Source organism: Aythya fuligula, chromosome 19 (assembly GCF_009819795.1).
Source record: "Aythya fuligula isolate bAytFul2 chromosome 19, bAytFul2.pri, whole genome shotgun sequence".
NCBI lineage: Eukaryota > Metazoa > Chordata > Aves > Anseriformes > Anatidae > Aythya > Aythya fuligula.
The window spans coordinates 1,834,164-1,851,023 of NC_045577.1; the positions used below are offsets into that span (position 1 = coordinate 1,834,164).

The window sequence follows — 16,860 nt, forward strand, 5'->3', positions numbered from 1 at the left end:
GACATGGTAAGAAATGGGCCAGGTGAGCCACTGTGGCGCTTGCACTGCAGCCTGCTGTCCGTTCGCACTGGCAGGCACAGTTGTGTCAGTCATTCTGCATACGAGAGCTTTTACGTTTAGAGGCAGCATTACCAGAGGTCTCTACTTCTAAGAACAGAAGTTGCTGGTGGTATTTCACATACTGGCAGCTACAAAAGTTAGCTTCTATCTTTTAATTAAAAAAAAAAAAAGTGATAGTAGTGCCTTTTTAGTGGGACAACTTAGTACTGCCATTACATTTGCTGTAGAATTTTCTTAGCTTTTTTAAAAGTCACGTTCCTGGGGTTTTCCAGTTTGTTTTTAATGAAGGAGGCAGGGCCATAGTTGCTATTGCAATGTTTGCAGGCGTCTCACTAGTTCAAGAGGTGTATGCACGTAAAGAGATTCTGCGGTTTTTCAGTTGATTAGGAGATTCTTGAAATCTTTCTTGGTGACTTTCAGAAACTTACAGAAGAGAAGTATCTCGTGGAGGAGCATGTAAATGAGGCAGCTATTATTATTCGTAACACAAAGGAGCCCAAGCTAACCTTGAAGGTGATACTTACATCCCCTCTCATTCGAGATGAAGCAGAGAAGAAGGAAGGAGGTACATGGAGCGTTTTAACGTGTTTCTAAGACTGTTCTATCAAAATGCCCTGACTGTGCAGCACAGGGATAATTAGGAAATAGGTTTTTAATTGTGTATTCTATACTAACTAGACTGGCTTTTGCCACAATAGGTTACGTTATTTGTACCTTAAAAAGATAGCAGCCACTTAATTGTCCTGTAAGTATCCAATGGTTTTCATTTGCAAGCAGCATTGCTACAGTGTTAACTTTGACACACAACCAGATCTTAGTTCTTTCTTTCAGACTTAGTGGTTAATTCTGGAGCACCCTAGCGCTGCACAGTCTTGTTTTTAAATTCAGTCAGTCAAGTGGGATTGGTTCTAGTATCTTGACAAACTTGTAAAATTGTTTCTCTTTTTGCATAAAATAACTGCAAAGCTCACAAGTATATCCTCCTGGCCCTCAATTCTTATCAATTGCTGATACATGTGTATGGTTCTAGCTTTGAGTTTCCTTGTCAATGAAATTAGGGTGCTATAATGCAGTACTTTTGCTTCTGAGTTGAGTATTGTTCCTCATGCCCCTAGTCCCAAATAGATTTAGAAAACTGTAACTTAGTTTCTTTCTATTCCTTCCCCCTAACTGCCTGACTTCCAATCTAGTCCTCAGCCCCTTGGTAAGGACGGGTAGTATCAACGAGGCTGGAAACAAAACGAGCAATAGAGAAGAGCAAATGTAGCCATATTTTATTTTATTTTTCAAATCTTGTCAGTAATTTCTGCTTCCGCTTCCCAAACCTATCCCTAGAAACTTTGCCACCGGACGATGTCAGACCTTTGACCAACTGGCCACTCTCTGTCATGACAACTGAGGCAGCTGGGCCCGCGTGGGCTAGGGAACTCCCTGTCGCTCTCTTCCCATTCTAGACTTGCCACAAGCCCTTTGCTTCTCCCCCCCTCCCACATGAACTACCGATACAATGGGAAATGTTGGTCAGTTTCTCTTCACTTTTGTTTGAGGCGAGGGCAAGAAGGATAACCTTGAAAGGAAACAGAGCCCTCTGGCAGCAGTTGGATGCAGAAAAATCTTACAAAACAGATGAATGGCAAAGATTTCCTAATTGTGATGTCTGTTTTATTCTCAAATTAGTAACCATGCTCTTTTGCAAGACCATTAAAATAAATTGCACATTACTTCAGTTATTCTTCAACTTTCTGTAAGATGTTGAGGTCAGGCCTGGTGTTACTGCAGCTGACGGATGTTTGTAAGGAGGAGCACAAAGTGCAGAACAAATTTTAATGATAAAAGATTTGTAAGATTCCCATAAGGGAATAGTTTTGTGCAAAGGCTTCCATCCAAATATTTTCTTGCACCAAAATGATAGCATTGTGGCAGTAAACTCTCAGGACTCCTGAATTCATCCTAAAATGAATGAGGATTTGAATTTTTATGCTTTCTTATATTTAAAGTGTATGTGTCCTATTTTCAGTGTCTTTGAATATTTTTCAAAATATTGTACTATTTTTTAAAGACTTAAAATGGTTTCACTGCCTTTGTTAGAGCAGCATTGCACTATCATTGCTGTAAAGCTAATAAGTATTTGTAGGATAATTGGATCCTGTCAAAGTCCAGGTGCTTTGATGTTGATTCATCACAAGTGCAATTGGAATTTACTGTATTCCTTTATCAAAGGTATGTGAAACATTATGCAGATATCACTAAATGCAGGTTTTAAAGAGTTTAAAAAAAATACTTTTTTTCATAATATTTGCAACTGTTTTTAGTCACTTTAACTTGGGTTCAGACCAAAAAAGTTTTCTATCTATCAATGGAAAATACTCAGAGAAACCATCAGGTGAAAAAACCTTTTTTTGGGAAAGATTTCCAAAGTATTGCCATATTTTTTCCAATGCTCCCAAAAAAATGCCAACCAAACATAATACAGCTTCTGTGCAGTTCTAAAAATGGCCTCGAGTTTATTCTGTACATCCTTCTGGATGAAGGGGCTCTGAATGCTGGTCAGCTTGCCGTTCATCTTCCTTGTAAGATAGGCCCTTTGGGTCCAGGTGCTGCTGCGGGTTTGCCCTAGAGCCTGCGGGCCCCTGCAGCAGCTCCCAGTGAGCAGAGGCTGTGTGAAACTGACCAAGGTTTCCAGCAGTTCGGTGTTGGTCACTAATCTGTCCTCTAACCAAATCAGCAAGGTTAGGTGCAATGACCTCGTTACCAGTGCTCCCATCTGTTCTGTAGGAATGCTGTGTGTACCTTCATGCCCTGATGTCAGAATGTATCGAAAAACGTTCCTGGATTTCTCTTCAGTCCCCACCTCTTTTGGAAAAGTGTTCTTGTTTAAACTGTGGTGTTTGCCCTATTTGTTTTTGCTGCTTGTTAGCAAAAATAAATAGCAGACCAGTGTGTGTGTGTGTGTGTGTGTGCATTTCAGTGTTTCTCACAAATGGCTATCCATAAAGCTCTGCTTTGTCATGTTAAGAAGTCAAGCATCTAAAATTTCTGCATTTTGCATCAGTTTAAATTTTAAACTTAAGAAACTAAATTTTTAGTCACAACATCAAATGCAAATTGGGCTTTCCAGGCCAGAATGTGGTACCTTGCAAATCAATTCTTGTTACTGAGCACTACAGTAAAACAAGCTTATATAATTATAATAATAAACAAGTTCAGTCACTGAAGTGGTGCTGAAATCAGCCTTGCTCTGGAACTGAGCAACTACTGCATAAACAGCCTGCCTTTGCAGGCAGCCAGCAATGCTCCAAAGGTGCCAAGCCCCTCTGAAGGGGCAACAAGCCACTGATGTACCTTGCCTCTGTGGAGAAGGCAGCACTCCTTGTGTGGCTGGCTGTAAGGAATGAAGTCGGCAGCCACCGTATGAAGAGAGTAAATGCAGCAAGTGGGGAGAGAATTACTGAAGGATTGGTTCTAAGTTGCAGAGTGTGAGCTAATGTCAGGGCTTGATTATGAGCTGTTTATTAAACTCTGTATCTTTGTCCTTGTTAAAACCACAAGAGAAAAAGGAAAGCTTTGCAATCACGTTTAAAAATTTTGATTGGGTCTCACTTTCCTGACTGGCAGAGCATGAAGAAACATGCCATTCTACTGAGGATGTCGAAAGGGAGTCTGCTGCAAGCCGCTCACCCTCTTCACTGCCTGTTCTCTTCATCTTTCTGTTTAATAGAATCTTGCATCAAAAGCTGGCTGACTGCAACATCTGCAAAAGGTGTTCACAACACTAGTATGGAAGTTGCAATTGGCAAAATTCTCCAAGTTACTTGTAATTTAGACCTTTGGAAATAGCCTTGATCCTGCTGGAGAAGTAACATTTCAGTCTGCTGAAAACAATTCTTATGAGAACAGAAAAGGCCTTTAATTCACCGGAATGACTGATAACATTCTGTTTATGGCCTTGTACTTTAAAGTCAAAATTAATTTACTTTGTCAACAGCTGCCACGTGCTTTAGCAGTCTTGTACAATACTAAGTGAAAGTCCCTAGGTATGTGAAAATATTGCCAAAATTCAATGATTTTGCAATCAGTCATCTTTGCTAATTCTAACGTTTTAAAATAAGATTCTGATCATTCATTGACAGTAGCTGTTTTATACAGTACGTGAGCTTTAAGCAGATGTTTATATTGTCCAAAATAAAGGTTTTTTTTATGCAGCCACATAGAAGTACATTTAATAATTGTGTGCCACAAAACATTACTCCTGAAAATAAATGAAACTGCGAAGGAAACTTGGAAGTAAATTTTGTTTCAAGGTGACCTTTTGTGCTCACAGAAATCAAGTGCCTTGAGACTTTGCAGCTTTTATTTGAATAGCAGGCAAGACGAGTGATTAAGCTCAATATTGTAATAATGTTGGTGAGGGCAATAAGAAACAATGCAAATATCTGCTGTGAAGTTCATCAGGGTCAGAAAATAAGCTTATAGCACTTTAAGTCTTCATTCTGCAGACAGCAGAGCCAGCAGGTACAAAATGCAACCATGACCAATCAGACAAGATACCTGCTTCTGTTCAGTTTTACACTTCTTTTTTTTTTTTTTTTTTTTTGCTTTGGGTTCTTTTATCCATTGTAACATAATGTGCTTTTACCAGAGTAACCTTCCTGGTAAACGGCATAGGAGGTAGAGTAACTGAACATTAAAGATGCAATTACATTTGCAGTCAATACTACCCAAATTAATCTATGTAAAGGTATATTGAGATGTAACTAAATTATGCATATAAACTGATTTTACTTTTTTTCTCCTAACAACCTGATATTTTAAATGTCTTTCTGGGTACTGGATTTTGCTTATCTGGCAAAGATTTTGGACTGGATGCTGCATTTCAGTGAGGCATTCCAGGATCTCTCTTGAAACCTGCAGAGTTGTCCATTGTGAATAATGAAAAGAGAGTTTTTTCCAAATTATTTTGAAATTAAGAATAATCGTGTATTCATAGAAAAATAACATATTCATGGTTTTAGTTGAGCCATGGATTCATTTAGCTCTTCCGCTATGTTCTTCTCATGTCGGCTGAAATCTAAAATCCTTGTAACCTGAACTCTCTGATATGCAAAATTTGTCATTTGTACATAGCTTCCAGTGAATCTGAGTGCTGATCACACATTTAAGAAAAAATAAATAAATACAAATCGGGGAAGAAAGGACTGTTGTATAATATCCCTCATTACAGAATTGCTTGTGACTGCTAAAAGCAGTTTGTTGTGTGCTGGATAAAAAAGAAAAAAAAAAGAGAAAGGGAAGGGTGGAGAGTGTAAAGCTCCACAGAAGATGTCTTGTCTCTAAAACCCTTCTTTGAACTTCACGTGTCAATTTTGGTTGCTGTTGGGAAGAGAAGCTTTATATAAGTGGAGACTACATCTCAATATATTAATAATCTGGTAGTTAACAAAATTCTTTCATACGTTCTGCCTATATGAAAGATTATTGTTAGCATTTACATATTTCTTTCATTGAATTATATTGACTAATACTATTCAAGAAAAAGTATTTCAAATGTACTCAATTTTTTTTAATTCTCAGCAATTGCATGGGAATAACTTCAAAGTGTTTCTACCTATTATAATTTTTCTCAATATTCTGTGTCCCTCAAGAAAATATTCCCCTTGTCAAAAGAAGCATGTTTCTGAAATTCTGTGCTACTTTTTGCACTTGGAAGTCACAAAGAAGAGAAAAATAACAATGAAAGAAGTGCTATATAGCTATTTTCTGCCCTGAAATGTTCTACATTTTTAATAAGATCCCAGATTGTCTGTAGCAGTGGCCATCTCTATTATTACTATTATTGTATGAGGAGTGAATGCCTTTGCTTCTGTTGCACACGTGCACATTTACTACCTTTAACGGCTTGTTTAAATTAAGTAACAGTGCACTTAAATTCTGGGAGTCTTATTACCTCATTGAGATGCTGCCGCTCTTTTTGTATTGTGACAGAAACCCCTTGGTCAAATTGTATCTGTCTCTTTTTATCCCATTTTTACCAGTAGATAATGTTGCGATGAAAGATCCTCCGGACTTATTGGACAGGCAGAAATGCCTGGAGGCCTTGGCGTCTCTGCGGCACGCCAAATGGTTTCAGGTTGGCTATTTGTTCTTACCTTGTTGTTACTGTAGCCTTATGAGGTTTAATTTCAGATATTTAATTTTAATGCCTCTTTAACTTCTGATTAGTCCCTAGTAGAGCAAAGGTCTAGATTTCCGAATTCAGTGCTGTACTGTATAAGGGGCAGGCATGACAGGTAGACAGCCAACTGGTCTAGAGTTGTCATGAGGCTACGAGAGCAATCTTGATATCTTGCTTCCTTTTCTTTGTCTCTCTATAAGTTGAAATATTTTACTTAATATAACTGTTGTTTTGCATGAAGCTGATTAAGTATTAAATAGTTATCGTAAAAAAAAAAAGTCTATCCCAGGACTCTGCTTTTTTTTTTTTTTAAAAAAAAAAAAAAGGCAAAATTGAAGGCCAGGTCTTTGCAGGTATATTGGAACCCTTTTGTTTGTTTTAGGCCAGGGCAAATGGACTAAAATCATGTGTAATTGTGCTTCGTATTCTACGGGATTTGTGCAACAGAGTCCCCACATGGGCACCACTGAAAGGATGGGTAAGTACAGAAAGAGCTGAAGGCAACCTGGTCAGATCTCAAATTTTCTACGGATTGTAGCGGTGTTTGGACTGGGAGAAGCAGTGCATTGTATGACACTCCTCCCTTTAACCTGCCTCCCTCCCCCTTTTCTCCCCGCTCCTCACTAACTGCAAGCTGTGTAGAAAAGTGCTTACCGGGAGGAAAGAGAATGAGTCCTGTTCAGTCTGTAAGATGTACTGACACCATGGGAAGAGGCGTGACATTGTGGGGCCTTGCACGTCCTCATGGATTAGCAGTAGAATCCCACTTGTTGCTTCCAACCTCAGTTTTTCAAGTCTTCTGCTACCATGACAGAGCTGGTCCTGTCAGAGCAGCCACTTCATGCTAGCAGCTCTGCGGAAGGCAAAATGCTCTCTGTGTCCAGAGAGGAACACTTTGGAGGTCAGCGGAGGCAGCATTTTCTCTTGCATAGAATTGATATCCCTTTGACAGGAGGAGAATATTCACATGATTTGGCTGTAGAAGGCTTTTCCTTTTAGACTAACAGTGCAGTTAACGGAGAGCAGTTGGTTTCCTCAAAAGGTGACTCAAAGCAGGGAACAAATATATGTGCTGTAGCTGTCCTCTGAGATGGACAGCCTCTGTCAGTTAGACCTGTAGTGGATTAAAGCTGAAGTAAGCTGATGTGAATATTCTTCCCCTCTACCTCTCCATATTTAACTGCAGTTACAGTTACCCTTGTGTCCATACTAATCATAATTTAATGTCTTCTAGCCACTCGAGCTTATATGTGAAAAATCTATAGGTACTTGTAATAGACCTTTGGGCGCTGGGGAAGCATTACGACGAGTGATGGAGTGTTTGGCATCTGGAATTCTGCTTCCTGGTAAGGGGCCAGATTAACCTCAGGAATACAGACTGTTGTTCGGGCAGCCCAAACCCATTTAAAAGTATGCTGCTGTATGATTAGATGAAAAACACCTGCCTTGTGCTTCCCATCTGCAGTGGAACTGAATGAATATGGCTTATTATTTAAAATTGAAAGATAAAAGGAAATTGCATGGTCAAACTGAATGAAGTACTTCCAACACAGTTAGGAGTTCATGGGGAATGTTAGGTTTGTTTATAAATGAACCTTGATCTCATTAAGGGGTTCCAAACAAATGTGGACCTAATGACTAGCTACTTCATATAGATTTACTGAAATCAGCATATCTACCCAAAACATCATTATTTCCTTTTAAACCTCCTGCTTTTAATTCACATTGTTGTACCCATGCAGTGTTCACACTGATAAGTTCTGTGGCCTCTTGCTTCATGGGTTAGCTTGCTTTGTATAATATTTGAATCCCTTATTGGGAAGGGTGCACTTCCCACTCTGCTGAAGATGAAGGCTAGCTGTTAGAATATTCATTACTCTCTTCTTTCATGTTGCTTCGTGTTTACTCTCAATAATCTGTCTTACATTTTTCCTTCCCAGGAGGCCCTGGTCTGCATGACCCCTGTGAACGGGAGCCAACAGATGCTTTGTCGTATATGACAGTTCAGCAAAAAGAAGCCATTACGCACAGTGCTCAGGTAGAAAACTCACATGGAGGAGCTAGGTGCTATAATACTCGAGATTTCAGCTAATTAATTCAACTTATTCTCTGGCATGATGGCTTATTTTAGTGGTGGTCCTGATGGTTCTTACGGTGCCCTGCACTGGAAAGATGAAATAATATTTTATGAGTGCAAGAGTTAAATACAGATGAAATACAATCCTTACACGAGGCAGCCTAATGTGTGTGCACCATTTGCATCCTACTTCAAACACTTAAGGCACAGTCCTTGGGTAGGCTCCCTGTCAATGTGTCCTGCACTTCATATTACAGAAACTGATGTGTTTAAGATTTCTAGAAATTAACATTTTCATAGAAGAAGTTACTTTGTGTCTACAAACTTAGACAACTCAGATAAAATAACATTGTGATGTAACTTGTATTTCTACTGTCATTTTATAGCATGCCCTCAGATTATCAGCCTTTGGTCAAATCTATAAGGTTTTGGAAATGGATCCTCTCCCATCAAATAAGTCATTTCAGAAATATTCCTGGTCAGTAACTGACAAAGAAGGTAGGTATTGTATGCTCTAAAAATCACTAATTTGGAAGTAAACTAGGGGGTTAATATAGAATGAGTGAAATTCCTGAGTTCCGTGCTATGAATTTACAGCAAAGATTTTTCTTTGTCAAATGTTTTTTTGTTTCGTTTTTTTACTTGGTTTGTTGTCTGTTTTTTTGTTGTTTTTTTTTTTTGCTGTTGTTGGTTGGTTGGTTTGTTTTAGTTGTTTGCCTTGTTGTTTTGTTTTGGTTGGTTGGTTTGCTGTTTGGGTTCTTTTTTGGTGGCTTGGTTTGTTGCTTTTTAATATACGTATTTTATTGTTAGGAGAAAATCTGAATGTTCTGTTCTCCAGAAGTACCAACAAAGGAGCAGTTAGGGAATAGCTGATGACTTTCTTTAAAGCACAAATCCTTTTGGCGTCTGAAGAGTAAAATTAATATTTACGATTCTTGTGCTGGGGAAGGAGAGACTTCAGACTGGTCGAAAAATGTATAACGAATGTCCATAATGAGAATTACTCATGTTTTTCCTAGAAAATAGTATACATCTAACAAAAAAAAACTTTCCATGTATTTCTTTTTTGGAAAAACAAAATTGTTATAGGTCTTGCCATAGACTAAATATAAAACAAACAAAAAAAGTCACTACAGAATTACAGTACTTACAGTACACGTAATATTAGAAACAGACATCTTGCATGGCCTGGTGCAATGAGTAATGAGCTATTATTGGTTTACATGTAACAGTAACAAAGCTTTGACTGAAGGTTGAGTTCTTTTCTTAGTTATAAATGTGGAAAGAACAGTATGGGACTAATCAGATTCCTGCAATGGAATTTTTTTAATAGTTTATTCATATTACAAGGAAATTTATACTCTAGGTACAGGCTCATCTGCTCTCAAGAGACCATTTGAAGATGGTGTTGGGGATGAGAAAGATCCAAATAAAAAGATGAAGCGTAATCTGAGGAAAAGTAAGTGCAATGCTCCTCCATTGACTTTTCAAAGACCCATTGTACAGTGGGAGCTGGCTTAAAAGCTTCTCACTGTTGGTGTGGAATAGCATGCGAGGAAGTCTTTGGAACAAGAAATGGCGCCTCTCTTGCCTCACATTGAGAATATACATTTCTTATGGGGCATTTGAATTTCCCCTGACATGTTTTACTAACTGAATGATTTGCAATCTAAATAGGATTGCTTGTCAGGTCATAGGAAAATTTAAGTTGCCCAAGCAACTGAGATATTTTATTGATTACTATCCTCTACCAGCTTTTTTTCTGCCAAATACTGCAGTGATTTTGCTGTGTGAAGATTCGCCTTTTTGCATTCTTCCGTTCTCAAGAAAAATAAAACGTTTAATCTACAAAATGATGATGAAAATGCACAGACTAAAACTCTCAGCATTTCTGGGATCCAGTCAATTCCAGAGGCTGTTTTGATTGTGCTACATTGGTGCCAATTCTATGTCTGGTTCTTCACTACCAATGAAACTTGTTACTCTGATATCAACCAGGAAAAATACAGGTAGCTGCAAAGGAATTGCACTAACAATATTAAAAGATGGGTAATTATAGTTACCCAAAAGTGGAATGGCATATTACAGACTTAACAGTGTCATGACTACCCTCAATCTTTGAGAGGCTGAGGGGTTGTTTTGCTCCTTTATACAGACAGAAAGCTCTTAAATGCAAACTGTTTCATTTTGCTGTTCATTTTGTTTTGTTCATCTCCCCTCACCCTTTTTTTCCCCCCTTCTCCCCTTCCTTCCCCACTATCTTGTACTAGTACTAGATAGTAAAGCAATAGATCTCATGAATGCTCTGATGAGGCTGAACCAAATCAGGCCAGGGCTTCAGTATAAGCTGCTGTCACAGTCTGGTCCAGTCCATGCCCCAGTCTTCACAATGTCTGTAGATGTTGATGGTACGACATATGAAGCATCAGGACCTTCTAAGAAAACAGCCAAGCTCCATGTGGCAGTGAAGGTAAGGCAGCCTAAAATACTCTGCTAACCCCAAATCTTGGAACATAGAGCATGAAATATGTTTAGAACTAGTAATACTAGTAAAACTCAGTAACGAATAAAATTTTAAAACTGAATTTTAAAAATGGATGAAGCTGAGGTGCTACCAATGTACTTGAAACAGAGGTTCAAAGGGCACCACTCCTTTTAGACTAGTGGAGAGGGACAATGTGGAAATGTGAAGGAAAAACGTCCCAGGGCTCTGCAGGTCAGCTCATGTGCCAGAGGACTGAACGCAGTGTCTAAGTTCTGGATTGGGGGGGGTGTACGTGCTGGTTTTGTTCTGTTCTCCTCCTTTCTCCTGTTGGCTAGAAAACAGCATGTTGATGGCTCCTTCTTTCTCCCCTTCCTTCTCTGTCTGTCCATTCCTGGGTTGTGAAACTCCTTGAAACATGGAGTTGTTTCCTGTCCCGAGTGTTTGAAGAGTACCTTTGTGCACTGGGCTGAACGTAAATGGTTGGTCTCCAGTCAGTTTTTCAGTAAGACTAATCTCATGCAGTCGCTAGTCAACCTACTGTTGCTTCTTGTAGGTGCTGTACATGGCAGAGCTTTTGTCTGTTAAGCAGTAATAGACTGGAATGCCCAACATGAACACCCTTGTTGTATGGCAAGAGGACAGTTCAGACTGCTAAAGCAGACCGAGCCTTCTGGGTTTCTGGGAAGAAAGGAAAGTTTCCTACAGATTTTTCATGTGAAAGAGAACCTCTTCTAATAGAACTGCACTTATGATAGGAGCAAGCGCATCTGTCATTCTGTGCTTCGTTTTGTGTTTTTAAGAACTGCCTTTTTAGAAGCTTCATCTGGCAACTTTCTGCTTTCTTTTGATTTCCGTTTTGAAAATTCCATTGTCCCTTGTGCTTTCAAGTTCAAAGTGTCCAGAACTATCTGAGGGAATGTGTTGTTCCTCAGGAAAAGCATCTCTCTGCATGTGTGTCCTTCCAGACCTTCTTCCTCATACTTTTATTTTACCTCACTCCCTGCAGTCGTTTGGAGGAAAAAAAAAAAAAAAAAGAAAAAAGATGTATCTATATATAGAGAGAGATTTTTTATTTTTTAACAAAACTTGCCCTGAAAAGCTGCAGTTTCTCTGCCACTGAACCTCTCTGTATCTGCCATATCTGCGCTGGTACACACCCAGCTCTGTTCTCTCTCAGTCTACACGTACACAAATCCTGGGTTGAATTTCAAAACATCCCCGATTCAAGCCAAGGGCAAATGGATGGTGTGTAGATACAATTATTTTTTTTTTTTCCCCTGAGCAAATCTGGGGCCTTTTTTCGCAGACTTACAAGAGAGCTTAGTGTAACCATTTCAGTTTCCAGATCTGATCTTTTTAAAACATAGAAGCCTTGAAAATTCACCTAAATATACAGCAATTGTACGGGAGCTGAGGCTGGGATAACCTCTGTATAGTTTTCAGTTCAGTGTTTAAACAGTGATTTTTGCACTTTCTTCTTGGGACTGCGTTTTCAGTGGAGCTTCAAGTTGGTTTCAGATTCCCTGGGGCTGTGTCCGGTACCTCTGTCCAGCTAGGTTAGGTAGCTGGTTAAAGGAGAGGCTGACGTTGCTAGCGGAGGATGTTTTTGAAGGAACCGATTAGTACCTTAATTGGAGAGTAAAATTTCATTTGGTGTGCAGCTGCTGGAAGCAACAACTAGGAAGTTGTGGAATGCTCCACTAAAATTTACTGCAGATGGAGTGGTTTGTTGCTCTGCCAGCTGGACCCTCCTTCATCTCACAGCTCAGGACACCCGAGCTTGTTCCCTGTGGAACTTTGGAAGCATCTACCCTCCAGTGTTCTGAAAGATGCGAGCAAGGAAGGTGATGTCAGCCCTGTAGCTCTAGGGATACACTTTGCATGACCAGCTGTCACTGCACTTTTCTAGGAAGCTCCAGAAGTGCCATCTTCTAGAAGTGCAGTGCTTTGATTCTCATGAGACTGTTTGTCCTGTTTGCCCTGCAGTCAATCTGTTCACCTGTCTATATACAGAGAGAGAGAGGAAAGTATGCAAAACAATCTTATCATACTGTTAAGCAGTATCATGGAGTGGATGAACTTTTTAATTTTACCCTATTATTTTGCATGGAATTATCAAGATGAATGATGCTCATGAGTAATTGCTGTCTTTGAGACAAACATTTCTGTTTGTGTTGATTCCACTTCTGGAAACCTGGAACTATTTCCCCCATTGCTGCTGTGCTTTTCTCCATTTCACACAGGAGAAAATGCATTTTCTAAGCAATCTGCCTTTATTAAGTGTATAGTGGCCATTCTTTTGTGTTGTGATTAGGCCTCTATTTGTTTATACTTGCTTCGGTAGCATTAGCCTATTTTACAGTTCATTTCATGTGCTTTTATTGTAGGTTTTACAAGCAATGGGGTATCCAACTGGTTTTGATGCAGATGTTGAGTGTGTAAGTTCTGATGAAAAATCAGATACCGAAGGCAAAAATGAAACAGTGTCTTCAATCTCAAGCAATAATACTGGAAATTCTACATCTGACACCTCCACTACCCTAGAGGTAAACATTACATAGAAAAGTACAAGTGATGGAGAGGTGTGGGGTTTTTATTTCCTGTCTTAGAAAAGGATGATGTTTTCTTTATGGCAGCAGATAAGAAACTGAGTTTCCAGTCTCAGACCTTCCATAGGCTTTGTCACTGTGCACGAATAGCTTGATTTTTATGCCTCCTTTCCTAAAATTTAAGGTAAAGTAGCCATATTATGCTTTTAAGACCATAAACTCTTTGACAGGTGTTGTCTCTTCTACTTTGCTCACATACAGTCCAGTCCTAGGAGTGGGACACCATAATCTTGTTTGTTACCTTTGGGCTTTGGTAATGCAATTTTGGTATTTTCTTTCGTGTAATAGGTTTGTCAAAAACGTATAGTTCTGTAGACAGTATCTTACTGATACACATGAAGACCAATGAAAACAAAACAATTCATCAAGGGATGTTAGGAAACGTAAAACCTAATACCTCTGTGCATATTGAATGACCTAGAAAAAGCCACACTGAAGATTACATTGAAATTGGATCATTTACGTTAACTTCAGCACTTGTAGCTGACTGAAGTCGCTTGCTACGAAGCAGTATGCAGTGCTTGTTTCCTCACTGAAGTTGTAACAAATATGGTATTCCACAAAGGACAAAATTCCAGTAACTTTAGCAGTCTTGGCAGAACATCCCCAGAAATCATGCTAGGATCACAGAGTCATAGAATTGCCTGAGTTGTCCACTATTCTGGTGCAGCATGTTCTACTGAAGCCAAGGCAGTGTTATCTGTGATACAGGTCTGCCACTGGAACGTCCAGTGTGGTGTACGTACTGGGAACAACGAGCTGTTGCAGAGGCTTGACACGGTGATAATGCCAGCCTTCTCCAAGGGGCTGGCCGTTTGATGCTGTAAGCTATACCACTGTAGATGTCTGCCATAGGAAGATAAAAGGCTCTAAAGCAACACCATAAATGTGTCTCTAGGTAAGAACTCAGGGTCCTATACTGACAGCAAGTGGCAAAAACCCAGTGATGGAGCTTAACGAAAAAAGAAGAGGTCTGAAGTATGAGCTCATCTCCGAGACGGGTGGAAGCCACGACAAGCGCTTTGTGATGGAGGTGAGTGAAACAAGCTTGTAGAGTTGGTATGTGGTTTTAGCAACTGTGCTTCAGTCTTTGGGGTTCTTGCTGCTATGATTGTAGATTTTTTTGTTGTGCTTTTTGCACCGCACAGCTGTAGTGATGTTTTTCAGGCTTTTGTATCTCTTATTACAGCTGTGATGTGACTGGGGAAGGGAATGTCTTATGCTTTAGGAAAATAAAATGAGAAATCTGTCATACAGAACATGGAATGGTGTTTAGTTGTTTGTTTGTTTTTTAACTATTGAGGCTCTCTCATCACTGACCAGTAGGTGCAGCATGGTATTCCCAAGGATAAAATACTAGACATAAATTCATATCTTAACATAAATTTGTATCTTAATTTTCAGGTAGAAGTAGATGGCCAGAAATTCAGAGGTGCAGGTCCAAATAAGAAAGTAGCAAAAGCAAGCGCTGCATTAGCTGCACTTGAGAAACTGTTTTCTGGGCCTAATGCAGCAAACAACAAGAAGAAGAAGATTCTTCCTCAGGTAAGAATTGTTACTTGCTTTTTGGATCACTCTGTTACCACAGCTCTTGGATGGTTTTATGACACATGACCTTCTAGAGGAAGCAGGTAATTTCATTTTCTTGCCTTGTGCACACACTGTAAAGTTTCTATTTTTATTCTTATATAGTAATTGTTGTAGCATATAGTATGGTAGCTGGGACTGTATTGCGCTAGTGCTATTACAAAATATTTTCCTATTTATTATTAAGGGGTTTAACCTAGAGGACACAAGAGTAGAAAAGGAGGCACAAAGAGAGGTGGTGATTAGCTAGAGGAAATACAATCAGGTTTGCTGATGACATGGAAGTCTCTTGTGTGTAAGGCCAGAGCCATACTGTGCTCCTCCACCATCTAAGATACATAGAGAATAAATCATTTATAGCTTGGCAAAGGCATTAAGTCTATGTTCTGGAGTAAGTTGAGATTTTTGCACCAGAGTTTTCAAATGAGACATTTTATTTAGTCAGGACGCTTCTGTAATACAAAGCTTGGTCTTGTCCATTAGGTTTAATAGCCACAGTGATTTCTCAAGTCTATTAAGTTTAAGGTTGAACAGAGCAGAAACTATCAACAGTGTTCCTCCTCCAAAGAACTGTTATCAGGGAAAAAAAAACACCCTTGAGGGTTACCATTTGGTTCTCTTTTGTGCAAATGTGTTAGAATTAGGATTTTCTTATTTCACAGGAGCAGAATGTATCCCCAAATACACTTACAAAAATTAAAAGTCAACTCTATTTTTGTCTGTAATTACTAAGTCCTCCTCAACTCACTAAGACTTTTGGTTAGGAGTATTTCAGTTTTATTACTGTGTTGAAAGTCTAGTAGATCAGAAGAAATGGTACCTCACAGGACAATGTTCCATAGGCAGCTAAAATATGAGAATGACTTCTGATTCTGGCACTTAACTAAATCTTTTCTTTTTTAAAATTTTTTCCTCTGTGTTTATGGCCAAACTTGTCTTTGAAATACCTAGATATGCTTGATTTTACTGTGTTTTCAGAAGGTAGCCGGGGGGCATGTAGTACAGCAAAGCTCTGCTCTGATGCAGTGAGCAACACCAGTGTCTGCAGCTCCTTGCTGTACTCTGAATTCTTTCACTCGTGACAATGGGAAAGGAAGATGGCATTCTAGAAGAAGCTGGTCTAAACTAATCCAGCGTTGTCATGAGGTGGTTTTGCTTTTGTGGTGAAGTCCTGGCTCTGCTGAAAATTTGCAGATTCAGGGTTGTAGGAAAAAAGCAAAGACCACGTTGTAGATCAGGGAGAGGCAGTTTGTAAGGATGTGGAAAAGATAGCGGCAAGGCACATCAGAGAATAGGGCAGAAACTAGTCACGTTTGATCACGCTCACACAGCCAAAACTTAAGGAAGGAAATAAATACGGCCTGACTATGCCAACTGCCAGGACACAGTGAAGTGACCACGCTCTTAGATTCAGACTGCTACGCAGTGAGCTCTCAGAAAGGACTCTTTCTGTCAGTCTTTTTTTTTTTTTTAAATGTTACTTCTCCATTTTGTACTCTGCCTTAAATAAGGCTTGTGCAGCAAGCATTCTTAAAGAGATTTGGGAAAGGTGGTGATTTAATGCAGATGGCCTTGTATTTCCAGCAACACTTCCACCTTCTGAATTGCTATTGTTTTTATTACTCTGAGCAGACTAAAGGGGTTGTCAATACAGCTGTTTCGGCAGCAGTCCAGGCTGTTCGAGGTAGAGGAAGAGGTGCTTTAACACGAGGGGCATTTGTTGGGGCAGCTGCTGCTACTGGATACATAACACCAGGTAAGGCATGGCACTAACAGCTAATACTTTAATTCTGACTACTGGTGTGCCCTATTCCATTTGTCAGTCAACTATGCAAGTGACCTCTTCAGCTTCAGTCATCTGAGATGAAGC

General features: G+C 39.5%; 1 protein-coding gene across 8 annotated transcripts in view; it reads left to right on the forward strand.

Moving 5' to 3' along the window:
• The window catches only part of STRBP (spermatid perinuclear RNA binding protein), a 67,409-nt gene that overhangs the window by 32,071 nt on the left and 18,478 nt on the right, over positions 1 to 16,860 (forward strand). For 6 of the 8 annotated variants that reach the window (XR_004254047.1, XR_004254048.1, XM_032200174.1 and 3 more), the window contains exons 5-16: positions 481 to 625; positions 6,093 to 6,187; positions 6,615 to 6,710; positions 7,467 to 7,578; positions 8,173 to 8,270; positions 8,696 to 8,807; positions 9,676 to 9,768; positions 10,580 to 10,779; positions 13,182 to 13,340; positions 14,302 to 14,436; positions 14,808 to 14,948; positions 16,623 to 16,746. Coding sequence is in view for 6 of the 8 variants with exons in the window: in XM_032200174.1 (XP_032056065.1) it covers positions 481 to 625; positions 6,093 to 6,187; positions 6,615 to 6,710; positions 7,467 to 7,578; positions 8,173 to 8,270; positions 8,696 to 8,807; positions 9,676 to 9,768; positions 10,580 to 10,779; positions 13,182 to 13,340; positions 14,302 to 14,436; positions 14,808 to 14,948; positions 16,623 to 16,746 (1,510 nt within the window). In the remaining 2 variants the exon portion in view is untranslated. The remainder of the gene's footprint in view (positions 1 to 480; positions 626 to 6,092; positions 6,188 to 6,614; positions 6,711 to 7,466; positions 7,579 to 8,172; positions 8,271 to 8,695; positions 8,808 to 9,675; positions 9,769 to 10,579; positions 10,780 to 13,181; positions 13,341 to 14,301; positions 14,437 to 14,807; positions 14,949 to 16,622; positions 16,747 to 16,860) is intronic. The other 2 variants (XM_032200175.1, XM_032200177.1) reach the window with 1 other exon arrangement.